We start from the raw sequence: 20,000 nt of genomic DNA on the forward strand, positions 1-20,000 counted from the left end.
ATAACAAGGAATCAGTAGGAGAAAGAAAAACATGAGCATATTTAACCAAGAACAAAATGATTTGTTTACCACGACTTTTCTGTTGGAAAAGGAAAAAACATTTAAATGTGTTTAAACATCTTTTTCTGATGTTTAAACACATTTTGTCTGAAACAAAACAAGAAACTGAATTTGTTGTCAAACAGAAAATGCTGTGAAATAACTTATAGTAGAAATATATCAAATAAATCCAAGAGTATTTTGAATTGAAAGCTTTTTCTAGCAACAGATTTTAAGCAGAATGTGCAGAAAAATCATAAAAAACATTAAAAATGAGAACTAAGTGAATGTTTAGTATATTTTGAACAAGATGAGATGAACATTTCATATTTTACGAATGTATTTAAGAAAAACATATTCATGTAGATTATAGAGGCTAACTTGAGCTACTGTGTTGAAATTGTTTTATAAATAAATATTTATTTTTTGTGTTTGCAGCACTGAATCAACACAGCAAAGTTCTCTGAACTTGCATGCTGGATCCAAACTGCAGTGAAAGGAATTCAAAATCATTTCAAATAGTTTACTAAATATTTAGATTTTGTACATCCACTATGAGAACAGTCAAACTTTATCAGCAGATGTGCTTAAATTGAAATATTTTAAACGTGTGAACAATTTTCTTCTTTCAAAGTGAAAGTGTGGAAGCCTTCTTACAGAAGGAACTTTTAAAAAATGTATATTTATTGCAAAAGGTCACATGTTGTGTTTGGTTTGATCAACGTGTTAATCAATAAATTCTGAAAGAGATTGACCTTTTATTGATTAGGAAATGGAAACTTTCACTTTTTCGGCTGGTTCAGCTCTTCCTTCACCACAACAGACCAGAAAATCCACATCACTGCATCCAACCAACATTCTGGACGAGACGTTGTGATGTGAGGCCTCCTTCACTGGAGGCAGACACCAATCCTCAGCCAGCAAACACATAAAAACATCAATATTTTAGTGCACAATGGGCTACCTCTGTCTGGATAACGCAGAAGAAGAAGCTCTTCACACTGTGAATATATATATATATATATATATATATATATATATATATATATATATATATATATATATATATATATATATATATATATATATATATATATATATATATATATATATATATTGGTTCTGCTATGGGGTGAAAGATAATTAGTTATATTCGCATTTATTGCTTGAATTAAACTTTGTCCACTTTGTCTTTTAAGTTGTTTACAAAATCCAAACTTTTACTTGAATTTGTTTTGAATAAAATTACTCAGTTATATTTGAAATCAAATTCATTAATGAATTAAGACAAAACATAAGAAAACCAGAAAGAGCGGCACTGATCTTTCGGCTGGATTTGTATTAAAACCCGTCAGGTTAACTTCTGAGAAAAAGAAAACCAGACATGTCTGGTAAAAGTTTTACTAGACATTGTAAACTTGAATAATATTTTAACAACAAATGTAAATGTCAATTTTATCAGGTACTTGGATTATAATTTGTATCGATTACACTGAAAACAGAAAGTCGGGTGCTTAACTTTGGAGTCTGTTTTTTCAAACTGTGTTGCTTTTTATTTCTGTGTCAAAAGTTAAGAAGCAGTTGTTTTCAAGGTGTGCTGTGTTGCTTTAATTGAGCAAAATAAAACGAAACCCAACTGGAAAACCCCGTTATCTGGGGACATTTGGCAACAAGCAGATCAGACGTTAAACGGTTCGCAGGTTTCTGACCAAACTGTGATCTTCAGGTAAGACAGAGAGGCTCCAGCACACAGCAGTTCATAATCAATTCAGAATGAGAAAAAATATATATTTCTAAACAGATTAAGTCATGTTTTAGACTCCTTATTGCTACACTGTAAAAAATGAAACTACAATCTGTTCAGAAGATGTAAAAAACTTTGTAGTTCTGACCTACAAATAGATCAATATCCATCAGAAGATCTATAGCAAACCGAGGAACCAATGACTGGCCGTGTTTAAACTAATTCTGTCATAATTATTGAACAGTGAATAAACAATGCTACTGATTTGGAGCATTGTGTGTGGGGGGGGGGAGGGGGTCAGAGGTCAGAGGTTTTGGAAATGTCTGGGAATCTCAGCTTTAGCTCACTGATCATTTCCAACAGGCTTCAGTTCCACAACCCTGACAAGAATGAGATCCAGTTGAATGTATTGATTTGACATTTTCCTGCAGAACCTTTAAGTTGTGTTTGATCCTGCAGGAAACCCTCTGAAGTTAAAACGGTCCGTCCATATTCTGCTTCACTGCAATACCCTCCTCTCCTGAAAGTCAAATCAAAGACTTTATCTGACCTTTGCTGCTTTTTTATTTTATTTGCAATACAAATTACTGTTACGAATACATCACAGCTGATTTATTTACAGATTTCTTTCCTCCAAAATCCATTTAAAAACCTTGATTTACCACCAGAGGAATTAAGAAGATCTGAATACTAGAAACCAAAAGGAAGTAGTCACTAGAAAAATACATCAAAACTTTCAAATTTCCCCTTGTTTTATGTTAAATAAAGATTTTTTTGTCCACAGCAGGCTGCAAGAAAAGCAGGCAGTGACGAAGCAGAGCGCCTCAGTGTGAGCACAGCTCCTTTCTACACGCAGACACATACTGGCTGTTTGAAGATGTAATTTCTCCTGTGGAGGAAATGATTTATGTTTCAATTTGCCTTTGCTCCATTAGGGGGCCTCCTGTTGCTTAGTCCAATTCTTCAGTGTGAATTTATCTTTCTGTCTTTTGTGCATGCAAGTCACGCTTGCACTTGAACTTACGGTGTGAGCGTGTCCTCTGTCAGGCAGCGCATGTTCATTCCACTCCTGTGTCTGCAACAGAGCAGCCTGGCTTCCTGTCACGCTACTGCTTTCTGTGTGTGTGTGTGTGTGTGTGTGTGTGTGTGTGTGTGTGTGTGTGTGTGTGTGTGTGTGTGTGTGTGTGTGTGTGTGTGTGTGTGTGTGTGTGTGTGTGATAACAGAGAGACGTTAATACAAGCTGATCGGTTTGGCCACCAGGGAGTCCAAACATCTGCCACAAAGGCAGACGGAGGGAGGGATCCGCTCTGATGGGATGAGTGGAAAACAGATCCAGTGGCATCTTCAAGTTCTGACAGCTCAGAATTTAATTTCTGAAAATAGTTGCTGTAAGAAAAAAAGCTTTTTGATGCGCTATACACTGAGGTGGGCAGAGTAGACAAAGATTGTCCTCAAGTTAGAATCACTTCATGTTTTTACTCAGGTAAAAGTTTATTCTGACTAACAGATTAAATTATTATCAGACGAACTAAAATATAAAGTCAAGAGGAAATGTTGGTATTTTGAGGATGAAAATTATTATAATTCATATAAGTAAGAGTAGAAATACTTCATAATATAATTACTTAAGTAAAAGTGAAAAGAACAGTGTAGTAAAAATATTCCTGAAAGTAATTTCTTTCCAAAAAGTTACTCAATTAATGGTCAATAGTTGCTACCAAACTCTGATATTACATTAAATAATTGTCACAAATGCAACACAATGTCCAGCAGACAGGAACAGAGTTAAACTATTTTATTGACAGCTGGAATAGAATACCAGGACACCAAATTGTGCATTTACTCAACAACAGAACAGTTTGTCAGATAATCTGCAAATATAGCCAGAATCTAAATGCAGTGAATAAAACTAAAGTTACATCATCATTTTTCTGCCCTGATAACAAATCAGTCCTCAAGGTGCCAAAACATGAGCAATAAATAAAAGCAACGCACACATGCTTCTGCTGCTTAGAGCTGCATTAACACCTGGTTTATGCAAACATTTGTTGATGTTGATCAAGTGAAGCTAAAAAAAGGAAACAGGATTTTCAAATGGAAACTGAATCCAGTGAAGACACTTAACATTAGAAACTACAGACAGTTGGAACCAGTGAAGGTGAGGCTTGAAACAGAGACATACTTGGCAAACTATCCCTGGGTAAATGCTCTCTAGACGGAGGGAAACAGATTTATAATCCGCTTTGCTTTCACAGTTGCTCACACATGTTTCTAAGAACAAAAAGGCCTGTAAAACTGTAAAACCCTCCCCAAAACCAAAACATCTCCTTCCAGTTGTATATATGGTGTGGAAGGAAGAAATGTTTGGACATGTAAATAATTCTGACATGAAAATTTAAGGCTGTGAATGGAAATATTATGGCTTCGTATCGTAAGAGCAGTATCAAACATTTGGGTGTTTCTGAGGGGCTGAATCACAAAGACGTTGGCAAAATGTGACGAAAATAGATGAAAGATGATTTCATCTTGGATTCTCAGCAGAGTAAGACAGCCTGAAAATGTTTTTGCTCCTGCTTATGTGGGACACATCAGATGGGAGGATGCTCCAGATGGCATGAGGGGGAACATTTTTATGAGTATTGCTTAGAGAAGATGGAGGGTATAGTTTAATAACCGCTGCGTCTGCACAGCAGCAGAGCAGAGGAAATCTCCCACTCCAGTGTCTGGTGTTGTACCAACCCTCTTATCCTCCCACTCCTTCACTGAAATGTTCTTTCAAAATGACACACTGCCAATCAAAAGGTGAAAAAACATACTCAAATTTCTTGTTGATTGATGAGAAAGATATTTTCATGAGCCATGTTTGTTCAACTTTAAAGCCAGTTCACGTCTTAGATGCATTTTCTGCAAAAAACAGACAAAAAAAAACAGACACATGAACAGCAAACAATCAATCTGAATGTTTTCTCTATCATAACTATATGTCCCAATTTAGACATTGTGAATTATTTCTGTATATCACAACCATGTAACTGCCAATACATCAAACTATCCTTAAAAAGAAAAAGTTGATTTAATTGTAGTTATTTATCATTACTAAAATACAAAACATTATCATTTATAATAGTCAGTAACAGTTACAATTCACTGTAAACTGTTGGTTGGAATAATTTGGACATAAATAATTTGAAACTAAAAATGCAAACATGGAAAGGCTGAGACCAGTTTCACACACATTTCATGAGGTGAGTTAAAATATTTAACATGATTTTTTTAGCGTCTCGTTTTTTTTAACTTCTGTGTTTTGCAGAATTGCAACCGAACAAAAGCTCAGGAAACAGTTTTCTGTTGTCTGGATACGATAAAATGACAATTCTTTGTCCTTAGCCCTGACAAAATGTGTATCGTGTGTTAAGGCCTCTATTTACATTACAGTTGACAAAGGTTACATTTTAACATTCAAGTGACACAGAATCAAAGGGAAACCACAACGTTTTGCTGAGCGAACTGCAACATTTCATTTCAGTAGCTCATCCACGAGACCACAGTGACAAATAACCCAAAGCAGCTTTTAAAGAACAAAAGTACACAATCATTTCCAACTGGCTTTGATTCTGTCAGTGATGGTGATGTACATTTTGTTTCCTTCAAATTATTAGCACATAAACATTTCTTACTGCAGACATGTCACACAATACAAACTGGCTGTTAAGGTTTTACAATCAAGTGAAGCTTACCGATGTTTCATCTCATGCCCAATGAATGCATGTTAGTAAATGATGTGGTCAGGAAGAATCTTTACAAGTTTAACTCTCATTTGGCCTTATTTCAGCTAAATCTGCAGACGTTTCCGTCGGTACAGGACCAGCTGTGAGCTAATAGGAACAACATCTGACGTTGTTTCTAAAGTTAAAGTCAGGAATGCAGAAGTTTGTTTCCTTTTGTGGATGACTTGGGATATTAGTTCTCACTGTATCATAATTTTGGCACAAAAATAAACCCAGTAATCTCCAAAGACCATCCGCGCTGTGCATTTCTACACTGCTGCAGGATTTTTATCCAGTCTGGAAAACAGATTTAAAGGGTTTATCAGAAAACAATCACTCGTGTTGCACATGCAGCAACAGTTTTAGACAACAGTGAGCAAAGAGCAATTCCAAAGCAATGTATAGCATGACAAGGTGGCCAGAATTTAGTTTATATGAACTATCATATTAAACAGCCAAATAGCTGAAGAAGAGCTGATAGACGTGGATTTTCTGTTTTTTTTTCTTTTTTTTAACATTTGTCTTCATCTCTTTCTCTCCAGACAAATCAGTAATTATAGCTGACAACACAACACCTTTCACCTTTCAGGCAGAGTGATAATCTTCAAAGCTAAATCTGTTTTTGTGTTTTCCACAAAATGAGTCGAGGATTCAACCCTTCTGGCCTGAAGTCAATCAGCTCCTTCAGAGCTGCTGCAGAGGCCGACCAATCACAGCAATGATTTCTGGGCTAAAGGAAACATAACATGTTAAATACACAGTTTTCTAGTGGCATTTCTGCTGGGAGTTTAAACATAATGAAATGCATAATTTTGTGAAGTCGTGGGGTTTTGCAAAGTGTGTTTTGTGTCAAAACATTCCACAGACATGTAAACCATAAACATCCCACTGGAGAACATGAGTGGCTTTTCAAACAGTGGGATTGATAAATCGGTGATGAAACTTGTGTATTTATTATGCATGAATAGCCATGGATGCTTTATTGCTTCACAGAGTGAAAGGAATTTGCTTGGAACGAAGCTACTGGCAAAGCAGAGGCCACATTTACAAAGTCTAAGAAACTGAATCAGAGGAATTATTACAGCAACCAAACGGATTTTATTTCAAAATTTTGCTTCTAGCTAAATAAAAAAATCTAAAATCTTGATGAGTTTGGTTTATTTTTTAACAGAAAGCAGCTGAAACTAAAACATCTTAAGAACAAATGAAAATGCTACATAGGAATGTTCCTCAGTTCAAACCGAAGCTTGTGACCTCTGTGCAGCTCATAGCTCATGCTAAATCTTATCAAGTTTTGTGCTAATAGTAGAAATGTTTAACCTGTCATGCAGATGCTACCAGCTACTGCTACAGTCTCAGAAAAAAAAATCTACCAAAGATATCATCACCTCCTTCCACTGGTGTCTCAACATTTATGAACAAAGTTGTGACAGATTCACTTTGGCTCACACCAAAAGACACAAACAGTGGTAATATGTACACAGAAAGGAGACATTATGGATCTTAAATAAATGGTTTTTGCTCCAATAAAATTTCTCTACAGTGTGCACAATGTGTTCCCTTTGCGTTCATCCCATTTCTCTGTTCTCTTTTGAAGTCTGTAACACCTGACGTCACTCCAGACAGATCCTTTGTTTGGATGGTGCAAAGAACATTTCATGCTCTCTTTCTCTCTCTCCTCTTCCTCTCTCTCTCTTCCTCCCTCCGGTTTTCAGTCGAAGCATGGCTAATCACCAGGTGGCTTGGCTTTCAGTGGATGAGGGCTTTAATTTAGAATGAAAGGGACGCTTCTCTGAATGCTGCTGTTAGGAGGTGCGAGTGGATTTTTCTGCTGTCCCCTCACAATGGCACATGCCACAAGGTAACTGAGGAAGAGGAAGAAGACACGTGCTGGTAGAAATTGGCACAACAGAAACTGTTATTCACCAAAGCTTAAAAAAGACTAGAGGAATGTTAGAAATCTATCGAAAGAGCTGCTGCAGCTACCAGGGTTCACAGGTAGCTCTGCTCTTCACAGCAACCAAGATTGAACTTTTCTTGTTTTTTTTCCAGTGATAGCAGCCGCTGCATTCAGTGTGATCTGCACGAGGAAGGTGAAAACCAACCAAAGCAGAGCAGAAATAATAAATAAAGAACAAACATTTGTCATTTTAGACCCAGAAGACACCGAGCTGCTTAATGCTGGGTACATTTTGTTCTCTGTAAGGCCTCAGCAAAATTTAAATGTGCTAATGTCATGCATTTAACATTAGCCACTTTATATTAAAATCATAATCCTGTAGAATAGACTGCATGCATTAATTTAGGGGTTTTCAGATTTTGCTCCAATCTGTTTCTAATTCACAATTTACAAAAAATAAATCTTTGCTGCCTTTATTTTTGAAACCCTAGTTGGAATAAATTGGCTTTGTCACTTTTTTATAAGAAGCAAGGATGTATATTTCTCTTTATAATCACCACCGTATAGACTGAAAAGTGCTTGAAATGTCATGTGAGTTAGAAACGGGTGAACATGAGCAGATTGTTTTTGGGGACTGAGAACGATGAAGCCCAGGGACGCAGGTCCACAGGTGAGCCAGCTGTGACATGAGGCTCTAACAAACTGTGTGCACAGAAACCAGCAGCAACCGTCATTCTTAACTTCAGGTTACAATCTGGATGGTTCCAGAACCTGCAACAGCTCTCAGCCATGTTTGAGTCTCATGGAGTTGAACATCATTCAACCAATGAGGAACGTACAGAAATAATCAAAGAAACAGCTCATGTGGTTGGACCCAGCATTTCTTGGTATGTCGCAACAAATAACTTAGACCTTAGTGCTTCCAGTCCTGTTGCATACACATCTACCAATAGGAAGTGGTTTCTCAAGCATCATGGTGGACTGAGAGATTTTATCAGGACTCGTCCAGTAGAAAGACAACCAGCAGCCCTGGGAATGAGAGTTGGGTGAAGGCTGCAGAGGAGGCGGGCAGCTGAAGCAAACCGAGCCGCCGAGTCCCAATAGGATGTGATCAATGTCGGCAGCCGAGCTCTGCTTTGAAGTATCCTCATTACGGAGGGTTTGGGTTTTCCTTCCATCAAAGAGATCTGAAGGGAGAGAAATCTCCCTGAGAGTCTGAGGGATGGTCGGTTACAAGAATAAAAGAAATGCGTTTCCCAGGAGTCACAGGAAACAATCTGCTCCAAAACTATTATATATTTCAGATGAATGCAGGATAACCGGCTGGTTAGCGCAGTAATTTATCAGGTCTGATCGTTCCCCAGAGCGGACAGACTTGTGAACTTGTCCCAGGTGCAGGTGAAGTGGTGACCAGCTGAGCCAGGAGCAGAGCTACAGGGTTGAAAACGTTTCTTCAGACTCAGTTCAACGCAACACAGTTTCCTTCCTAAGTCTTAGGATCTCTCACAACATGGTCCGATGGTGCTCTCCAGAGACATCTGAGATGAGTGGCGGATGAGTGGCGCCATAGTCGGGTCCACCATGGAGGAGGTAGGGAACAACTTGTACCAGCCAATCACCACGGTGCTCAGGTCGAGCTCCTCCAATAGGATTCGAGCTACGCCCATGAAGCTTTTGCGGTCCATTCGTCCATAGTTTCCCCAAACAATGACCTGAAGGAGAGGTGAGAAACAAACCATTGTTATCAGTCTGTTAACTTTTTGTTTAGCTTTTTTTCTTTGTTTTGTTTCACACAGGATGTGATGAACCTGATCGGGCCAGCTGTGCTTTTGACAAATTAGATGAACAAAAAGTCTTGGAACGTTTCAGTTGGGTACAAGTGTTATTAGAAATGCACAATATATCGGCACCAACATCGGTATCAGTTGGTATTTGCTATTGTTAAACATATCGGTCTGATAAATAAACCTGGATCGATGTGAACATCCAATATTTAGATGTATCTGTTTCTGTCTCTGGTTCTGCATGGAGCTGGAAGTTAACCAGAATTTTTCCATTTTAATTCCTTCATAGTTTCAAAAGAAGCAAATTTCAAAAGAAACGTTTTGCATCGTTTCACATTGGACACATTCTTTGGTTTTATTAGAGCTCTAAAGTATTTATGATGAATTAATCTTGTCACCACAACAACACAGCAGGATGGGACCTCATGTCTCTGTCACAGTGAGACAGAGACATTTAAAGCTTGAATTCAGACTGAAAGTTTATTTTTACTAAAACTGATTCACTTTAGACTGATAAATCCAAACAGATGATTATTTATGGTTCATGTGTAATATATAGTAAATAAAGTACATTTATCCTTCACTAATTCTCTGGTTTTACTTTGCACTTTGAAACAAAACAAAAAGCTGCAGATCAATAAAAGCAACATTTCATGATGTCAAATTTGAATCCAAGCACAGCAGATAGATGTATGCAGGTGTGTAAGCCCAGTCCAGAGCATTTCTTTTTGTTATACACGGCAGGCTAGCGGTGTTTATTTGTGCACAGGGTGTCCTCCGTCCCTGACATCCTGATAACATCGGGGCTCAACTCAGACAGCCGCAGTTCTTCTCAGGCGGTGGACAAAATAATCAATATCCATCAACGAATACGTCGCCTCATGTGGAGGTCCTGTGTCTCCCTGCGTCACAGAATACCAAACGTCTGCGAATGATTTCCACCGAGACTCTGAGTCCAGACTGTAAGAAATGACGCTCTTGTTCCTAACCTTTGGTTTCTATTCTCTTATTTCAACCACAGCAGTTTTCTGCACTTTAAGGAAAAAAACATGTGGTGAAAAATGTAAAATTTTTATCTATCAGTTTTAAAAAAACTGATAGATTTAGAATGTTTTCTGAGAAAACATTCTAAACTTTCAAAGAGTGCTCACTAAATGTAAAAATTACAGCATGCTTATTTGTTACGCGATGTGTTTTATCCGAGCTGACGAATAAAACTGCCGCCGTCACAGAGGCAATTAAAGCAGCTTTTTAAATGGATTTTCCGTGTAGTCTTAAGCAGCTCTGCGATTTGCTAAATTGGGAAATGACAAATTGAAAAGTGCTGCTGATTTCAGCGATTTTCATTATCCAGTGTGAATGAGTTTGATGAAACTCGGAGGACAGCAGCACAGACAGCAGATAATTAAGAGGGAGGCGTTTAGCGGCTAATTAGCCGGTGACAGGAGCAGAAGAGCAGCTGGAGGCAGAGCTGCAGGCCTCTCCACCAACACATCACTGGATCCCTCGGCTTCTCACTGAGCAAGCCTGACACAAACAATCGGGGTGAAACCGTGTTCACGTGGGGCAAGCACTGAGCCGGCATGAAGACGTTATGAAACATGAAATGGAGCATGGACACTGGAAAAAAAGAACATTACTATCACATGACGCCAAAGTCTGAAAAAAGGAATATTGCAGATAAAAAAAGAGCAGAGGAGGAAAAACTGAAGTGCATAAATAATGTTTCTCTGTCTGAGTTGTGATTATATTTTTTTAATTGTTGAAGTTCTAAGAAATGACAATAAAATGATTTGCCAGAGCCGGCGGCTCTTCAGGTCAGATTGTTTTAGAAAAGGTCAAACTCGTGTTTTAAAGCGGCTCAGAGTTTATGGATGAAAATGTCATTTTTATTTGTTTTCCTCTACATTTTTTTTTCAATTGTGATTGGCATTTTGCCCAAGCATGGTGACAAAAGTATGAATCATGCATCTTTGATTTTTGCTAATAATGAAGAAAATAACATTCCAAGTTCAGCTGGAAACCAGATTTGGTTGTTGTCAGAGTCTTCATGTTTCATTTAAGATATTTTATATTCTGTTTTTGTTCCTTTCTGTTGGTTCTTACCTGCACTACTTTCCCCTGTGGGCTTTCAGAAAAGACCAGGACCTGATTGTAGAGAGGATCCAGAGACTTCCTCACTGCTTTGGTCTTCTTCTTGGCCACACAGACTCCGTTCTCCAGGAGGTAAACTTTGATATATGCCGCTAGAATATGAGGAAAGAGAAATTTGAGCAGGAGATCATTCACAGAGAGACTTCTTGTTCGCCTTAAGGAAGTTCTGAAAAACATTTGGCAACTCAGAATAGAGAAGAACAATCCCAGCTGTCTGTGGTTTGGGGGAAACTGTGGCACAAAATGAGTTATTCGTAAATATCTTTTATTATTCTCCTGAATAATAGAGGCAATTTTTCAGCAGAAGAAAACAAATCAGGCTAATTCTGGGAAATTGTCAAAATGTTACAAAGATAAGTCTCTTACACACGAGGGATGCTACTAAAAAATATCATGTTATGTTCAAAAGCTGATGAGGCAAAAACTGTTGTAACATCATAAAATCAGAATTATATTTGTTATTCAGCAAGTGGAAAGTTTTATTTTTATTAACAGTAAATCAAATACAATTTTATTTGTATAGCACATTTCAGCAGCAAGGCATTTCAAAGTGCTTTACATCAAAAACACAAAATCATGCAACATAAAGTGTTTGCACAACTTAAAATAATTACATTATATTGACAATAAACTCTTCAAGGTTTAATGGATAGAAAAGTTGGAGAGATGATTTATCAGTTGATTTGATCATTAAATAAATCAATGTTAAATCAAACATTAAACATGATTACTGATGCTTATTCGATTTTAAAATGTTCAGCCACTAAATACAATCTGATTTCATTTGTTTTGTCTTTTGAAAAAGGTTTAGTTCAACACAAATATTACAGCTTTGAAGCATAATGACGAGTAAACTAACTTTAAGTATGACTCAACGTGATCAGCAGCAGAAAGTTGCTTAAATCTCCTGGGTGAAAAACCTCTGTGAGTCATTCTGTCCCTGTTTTGTGCATTTAGCTTTCTGTGCTCTGTGTGCAAACTCCCAAAACTATGAAATATTGTTTTCCCCTTTTAGCCTACCCTGCAGGCTGCTCTGTGTGCAGCTGCTGCCTTTTGATTTATTTGTGCAGAATCGTCCTTGTCCTCGATATGGCAGAAATAAAAGTCAAGCATCTTGTTTATTGGAAACGTCCTCAGTCCAGTGTGTGATGGTTCCCATGTAAATCCTGGGAACAGCAGGTTTTATTTGTGTGGTCCAGTGGGCATGCTAACGTTACCTGGAGGTGCCTTTGAGCCTGGCTTCATGGTGAGTCCTCTCGCTTGAACAACTTCTACTTCCAGACCCCCGTTTCTCTCCGTCAGGCCGATTTCTACATCGCCTGCATGGATGATAACAGATGATCATTATTATAAAATTATTATTCCGTCCATCATGAATAATTGTGGCAAAACGGCTCAAAAGGACAAATATTTCTTTGTAAATGACTGAGCGCAGATGATCTCCCAGTTATTTTGAGTCCTCTGATATTATATAATGCTGAACTGGACAGAAGGCTGGGAGTGGAACTGGTCCAGTGAGTGTAACTGTTGTTGGTCCAAGGACGGCGTCTGACTGCCAGCGAGGAAGCTGACCCACTTACAGTAAAACACTGCTGCTGAGGACAGTCTGCGTGAAATACACCCCCTGCAGACGACCAGCAAATAAATCACTAGACTGCAGCGCAGACCGATGAGAAAACTCTGAGCCACAGCAAAATGAATTTAGCAACCACTAAATATGTTTTTATTACAAAGTAAGGCTTGGCTTTTTAATTTCCAGGAGATAAAGCCGCTTACCTTCAACTTATCCTTTGATTCAAAAACATAAGAAAACTGATGGCCTCACAGCACACAGCATTATTTCTCACTTCATGATTTATCACTAATTCATCCCAAACTTCAAGCTGAGAGATTAAAAGCAAACATAAAAAATCTGCACACTCCCTGTTAAAATGCTAAGTCTTTGTGATTCAAATAAAAATAAAAGTCAGCATGCAAAACTATTTTTTCATAGGTAGCTTTGTCAAGGTAGATGAAGTCATGAAGGGTTTTAATGCAAAACCTTCAAGTTCCTGCAAGAAAACTAGAGATGAACACAGAAAACAGACAGAATAATCTGAATTCTGAGCTAAATTTGGCACAAATCACCTGAAATGGACTGAAATGGACTGGAGAGATCTGTGACACCATGTGGAAGATGTGGAGAACATTGGGGAGGCAAAGTGAGCAAATACAATCCAGCATTTTTATTTAGATATATTCAAAAATATGCAGGATGTGTGACATCAAACAATAAAGTGTTTTATTAGCTAATTCTTCTCTTGACAGATTTCTTTCTGATGTGGAAAAATATTTTTGAATCATGATTTGGAAAGTAACATTGAAGTTTTCTCACCCATGGATGTCATTGCAAGCGTCTGTCTCCCAACAAACTGGGCCGGTCCCATCCCATCCAGGAAGTCACTGAACTGGGCATCGGATGCAAGACACATCCCACTGTAGTTAAGACTGAGGGGAGAGCAGGAAGGGCGGGGATTAAAACTCAGTGACTGTGGTTTAATGAATAACAGAGAAGTGAAATAAAACGTAAAAAATGGGAATGTTGGCAAAGACGTGGAAGAAGAAAAAAACGATGCAAAATATAGAGAAAAAAGGTGAAATAAAAGAGTAAAAATAAGAAATAACCTTTTATTACACATGGTTCAACACAGATAAAACTCCAAAAAGAAACTCAGACATTTGGTAGTCACTACATTAGCAGTGATGAACTTATGTGACCCTATTTTATCTGAGTATTCAGAATCAGATCAGAGTGCTTTGGTGGCAGACTGCCAGGAACTGTAAAAATGTGTGTGTGTGTGTGTGTGTGTGTGTGTGTGTGTGTGTGTGTGTGTGTGTGTGTGTGTGTGTGTGTGTGTGTGTGTGTGTGTGTGTGTGTGTGTGTGTGTGTGTGTGTGTGGAGCACATCTGGGGATTACGCTGCTGTTTCACACAGTCTGATGTTCAATGCAAAACTCATGCTGTAAACAAACAGAACCAGAACTGCTGCTGGTTCTGTTGAAGAACCAGAACTGCTGCTGGTTCTGTTGAAGTTCTGGTTCTGTTGAAGAACCAGAACTGCTGCTGGTTCTGTTGAAGTTCTGGTTCTGTTGAAGAACCAGAACTGCTGCTGGTTCTTCAACAGAAAGCAACTCAAAATGGACGACATGAACGAGACTCTCTGTGTTCTGGTCAGTTTACTGGACCCGTTATTCTGATTTCAGACTTATTGTTATTGTTCATTTAGCTACAGCCACAAATAAAGATATTTAAAAAGAAGTATTTTAAAAAATAAGACAAACTTTTATTTTTCTCACATTCACAGTTATTTGAACTCTAGCAGAACTATTTCTGTTTTGATTTTCTGAAATGTTTTTGGATAATTATTTTATTAAGAGATCATCTATTTAAATTCTTCTGTCATGATTTTTTGGTGTTTGGTTTCCTAATTATTATATAAAATGTCTTGCCATTCTTGGTTCATTATTATTACTCGTAGGGTGTTGCCGTACATGTTCAACACTATATTTAGTCTCTTAGATTATTTTGTTTTCCCTTTTGGTTCTGGATCATTTCAGTGCCAGTTCAGTTTTTCCTGTTACTCTGTGAGAAACTTATCTTTGTAACATTTTTCTGTTCCTTCAGTCTGTTCTGCATTGGGAGGTTTCCAGAATTTTATTTTAAAATATTCTGGTGTTTGAAAAAGTTCACCATGACATATTTTCTAATGATGTTCCTTTAGTTAGAGAAACAGGCCATCAGCATCATAAATCCTCCACCATACCTTATCATGAGCTGCTTTTGTTTTGCAGGCCAGATCAGTTTCCACCTTTTAGTTTTAGTTTCATCAGCAGCACACACACTAAAATACCCCAATCATTAATCAATAAGCCCATAAATGTGATTGGATGGTGTTAGCTGACAAAGTGCTTATTCACTGCAGGATGTGTTCATGCACAGAGCTTTCCAATCAGCCCGCTGAGCCAAACGGAAACAGAGCGTGAGCGAAGCAGCGCCTTACTGCGGACAATTTAAATGATTCATAACGCTGGCAGCTCAGATATCAATCACTTATTTTATACATAAAGTTCTTTTTTATTAGTGCTGGTACCTTTAGCTTTATTTTAAAAAGTTTTTTTCTATTGAAAAATGACAAAGATCAAAATCTAGAAGTTGATTTTGAAAAAATGTAAGCAACCTACTTGCATACTCTATGCTGTTTCATGTAAAAGTCATGAGCAGTAAATGTGCTAGTTATCAGTATTGCACCAAAGAAAGCCAGGCAGTTGCAAAATTGTGACATTTTGATAAGTCAGACAGACTCAAAGAATTGCAACAGCAGCAGCGTGGGGGGGCAATTTAATTTTTGCCATGGGCCCAAGATTTCTGGCAGCGGCCCTGGACTGAATGCCTGTGTCCCTCCAGAGGACGCGCCGTCTCACAGCGGACCGACGGAGACCATGCTCCACACTCTCTGCTGGGTCACATGTTCTGACCCGACTGTACCACCATCATGAACCGCTGCATCACTAAGTTTGATCTGCCACTTTTCTGTGGGGTCAATTATAAAAATGGAAATAAATGAAAAGTGTGGCCATTCTAATTTCTGAAAGGGAAAATGAAAATATCTTTTTTAAATCTCTATTTTTATTCCTCTCTCCATGTTTAGATGATACTACATCAAAACACATCTACAGCAACGTTCTGCTCCTTTAATGAAGCTCAGCGGTCATTCAGGATATAATATGAAGGGAGATTTTGCAAGATAAACATAAAAACTTCAATTTGTTTACACAGCTTGAGTCAAACAGGAATAGACTCAGATTCAGTTTTTCTCCTCTCTGTGCCTCGGCTGTCTCCTTGTTCTGTTTCAAATTGTTTGCATGATGTGAAATGACATTTTTCTAATTATGGTCAGTTTGATGTGGTATTTACACAAAACAATCATTCTGATTTTCTCCACATCCAGACTTTTGATGAGCAGAGGAGCTTGGTGACGACACTCCAAAATAAACATATTATTATTTTCATATCATCACTTCAGTTTTCTTTCATTGTGCATCGCAAACTTTGCAGTTTTATGCATCGCCTCTTCTGTAAATTTGTGTAAAATAATGTGGATTCAGATTTCAGTCTCTCTGCTCATGCAGCCCATGTTTCTGTTGACGCTCCCATCAGCCAGTCTGTCTGCCTGTCTCGTTATGTAACTGTTGACACTGGAGCTGGTGTCCAGGTTGGCAGAGCTCTGCATGTGTCCACGTGTTTGTATGTGTCGTAGTACTATGCTGTTATTACTCATGTTGCTCAGATGGATGATTGGAGCCAACATAGAGGAAATCAGATCTAACCTTTAAGAAACAAAATAATTCTCCAACTGTTTCTGTGAAGTTTGTGGAAACCCTGTGGTCAAACTGCAGCTTTTCATTATGTATTTCAAGTAAACTCAAGAGATAAACTGGTTCCCAACGCATTTTATCAAAATTCGCCAACAATGTATGAAATCTAATTATGAAATAAACACGCACAATAAAAAACTGACCTCTCTGCTCCTTTTTAAGCAGGTTTATTATAATGAGCTAACAATGTTCTGTGACATTGTCACAGCTATAAATTATAAAATCTGCACTCCAATTATCTTTATTGAAAAGTGAAATAAAATGTACATTTTATTAAAATTTGCATTTTATTTTACTGTCAATATTTAGATCAGTCTGTAATCATGTTCGCTTGCAGAATAAACTTTAATTCAGCTCTTCCTCTTGAGTCAAATCTAGACTTTATGTAAACAGTAAGTAGAATTACAGAGAAATGTTTAAAAAAATGTTTTGCAAATTGTGGCCAGGCAGCCTGTGGTTACTCACTTCCCCTCAGAGCCGTAGCTGTTCATGCTGTCCTCTATGGACTCATGGCTGGCCTGGCGAACGTCCGACTCGGCATTTCCACCGCCAAACCCGTCTCCGTGCTCCTCTGGATGCCTCCCTTCAACTTCCTGCCATCTGTGTCCACTGCAGGAAACCAGACACAGATGATCCTGGATTAACTTCACATTCAAACTCAGAGTTTGGAGACCAGCAGAAAACGCTGCTTACCTGCTATTTTGGTCTATTTTCTGCTGCAAGTAACATTTCAGCAATCTATAAGAGCTTGTTTACAGTCAATAATTTCTCTGGTTCAGTTGGCAGATTATTTCACTTATAACGCTGGGAAAATGTCTTGTCATGAGTTCATTAATCTGCTTGTTGAACCAACTAGCAGATTCATACTAAAACAAACTCTAGTTAGTTTTATTTCGCCTCAAGTGAACTAAAATATTTGCAGTAGAAACTAGACCAAAATTACTTGCTAAGATTTTGAGATTTTGCAGTGTAGAGGATTTATTTTCCTGCATCTGCTGTTCAGTTTCAGCTGTTGGTGTGTTTATTCTGCTGTGACCTGATCTGTCCAAGGAAAGAAAGACGAGAAGTCACTTCAACAGGAGAAAGGACGAAGGGATTCAGTCCCTCTTTAGATCAGGAAAGTACATCTTGTTGCAAAGTAGAGCACAAAATCAATGAGCGGCTGACATTACGGCCGATTTCTCTGACCAAAAGCAAATTTGCAGAGGAAAAGATTAAGAAGTTCTCAAATTGATGGTAGCATCTTTTTAGTAATAAAGGTGAGGGAACCCGAGATTAGGCTTAAAAAATTCAAGAGACACCAAACAAAATCTCAAAGAATGATTTAAGAAGTTTAGTACGCACCGAGAATGAGGCGCAGAGTTAGGAAGTTACTTCTGCAATTATTAAAGAGTGACCCAGAATGGAGCTATTTCCATCCCGTTCTTGTGGGACGGCACTTTGGTAGATTTGGGTTACTGCTTCAGCTCTGGCTGTTTCTGTACCATCAGTTAAACTCAGTTAGTCAGACATTACCGGGTAAAGTCAAAGAGTAACTGCTCTTTCTATTTCTGTTAGATGACAGGAAAACACAGATTTTCATCACAATGTTGTGATTTTCTGGGTTTTTTATCTTTTCCAAATGTCACGTTCTTCCTGTTTGTGAATGACAGACATTGTGATTTATCCCACCAAAATGAATCCCTGATCACTGCTTTTTGATATTTATTTCGCTCTAACTTCAACTGCTGTGGCTGAGATTTAACAGCAGATGTATTTTACAGTAATAGAAAAGGAAAATAAATAAATTCAGGAGCAACCAAGAAGCCCAGATGGTTTCTATTCACAGATGAATCAAACCTTCAGGATTTAAGGCCAGTTTGCAAAGGTTTAGTCAGAGTTTGATGGTAACAAGTTACATTTACTCGAGTAAAAAATATTTCTGTAGGAGTGTTTTTACTAACCTGTACTTTGACTTTTACTTGAGTAATATTATTATAAAATATCTCTACTCTTACTTGAGTAACATGTCTGTATTTTCTACCCACTGCATGAAAAACAAACATTAAGGTTCACCATCAGCAGCTGTGTTGATTTTTACCAAGTAGACTTGAATAATTTCTTGGCTATTTTTTACTTTTACTTGAGTAAAAATATGTTGAAGCGTCGCTACTTCTGAATAAATGTTTTGGGTTCTCTGGATTCTAACCCAGAGCATTGAAACTGTTTTTATCATTGCCTGGTTTAAACATTGGGTCACTTTATTCTCTCTGCACATATTTGACTTCACTCAAATCTAAAACCTGCCGTCTGTGCAGACCTTCGCTCTGACTGACTGCTAACTGCTCTGTGGCGGCTTGCAGATGTATTTGTGCATATATTTTAAAATATATTTTGTGACATTCACACCGCAACACTTAATGTAATTTAATGGTATCTTTTTCATACAAATTTGAGCAAAATTTTGAACAATACCTTCCATGTTTTTCAAAGATTCTAACAAAGAAAACACCAAATTGTGGCAGATGTTGGTCATCACTTTGTAGGCTCAGCTGGAAGTCTGTTAAATTATGTCTCCACCAGCTTTTCACACCCACTGACATCATTTTTTGCCAATTATTTTTTGCAAAATTGCTCAGTTGCATCCGTCACATGAATTTCATAAAGCAAAGTAGTGTGGTATCAGTTTTATTACGGGTTGATAGCAGCAGCTTTTGAGCAACTGGTTCAGGATACTGATGGGACATTACCGCTGTTCACCTTAATCCAAATCAACATCCGTTAGCAGAATCGGAGCGAAAGGCAATCTTACCAGGCAATCAGGATAAATGATTAGTGCTTAAAGGGCTGACAGGTTTCTTATTTGTAACATTTGTGGGCTGATTCTGTTTGTCTGCAACTCTAAATGAGACCCACAAAGCTTTGACTACGCCGCTGTCCGCCTGCCAGCATTTTTATGCTTTTTTGTTGCAGAGCTACAAACTGGCTTTGCTCAGTCAACAAACCTGTTTGTTAATTCAACAAGTCACAAATAATGAAGCTAAAACCAGAATCTCTTCTCGCTTATAATAGAAACCGAGAAACAATGAAAGGGAAGAATGTTTTATTTTTATATGGATATTGATCTTTTTTCTCTTTTGTCACTATAATCAAAAATAAAAATAACAAGCAATGAAGAAAACATATTTAGACATGATGCTGCTTATGCTTTAGACCAG

The 20,000-nt window shown here is 37.8% G+C and overlaps 2 protein-coding genes across 2 annotated transcripts in view; one reads left to right on the forward strand and one right to left on the reverse strand.

Moving 5' to 3' along the window:
- The window catches only part of LOC129372667 (actin-binding Rho-activating protein-like), a 5,107-nt gene extending 4,307 nt beyond the window's left edge, over positions 1-800 (forward strand). Inside the window, exon 3 of the mRNA XM_055050082.1 lies at positions 1-800. This exon is cut by the window's left edge and continues 902 nt beyond it. The gene's annotated coding sequence lies outside the window, so the exon portion shown is untranslated.
- Positions 801-6,702: 5,902 nt separating this feature from the next.
- The window catches only part of LOC129372805 (regulating synaptic membrane exocytosis protein 4-like), a 31,071-nt gene continuing 17,773 nt past the window's right edge, over positions 6,703-20,000 (reverse strand). Inside the window, 6 exon segments of the mRNA XM_055050322.1 lie at positions 6,703-9,163; positions 11,342-11,481; positions 12,607-12,708; positions 13,764-13,876; positions 17,269-17,335; positions 17,338-17,412. Coding sequence (XP_054906297.1) covers positions 8,945-9,163; positions 11,342-11,481; positions 12,607-12,708; positions 13,764-13,876; positions 17,269-17,335; positions 17,338-17,412 — 716 coding nt within the window. The 3' untranslated portion in view covers positions 6,703-8,944.

The sequence above is a fragment of the Poeciliopsis prolifica genome, unplaced genomic scaffold (genome assembly GCF_027474105.1).
Source record: "Poeciliopsis prolifica strain line A6 unplaced genomic scaffold, Auburn_PproV2 SCAFFOLD030, whole genome shotgun sequence".
In the NCBI taxonomy this organism is placed as follows: Eukaryota; Metazoa; Chordata; class Actinopteri; order Cyprinodontiformes; family Poeciliidae; genus Poeciliopsis; species Poeciliopsis prolifica.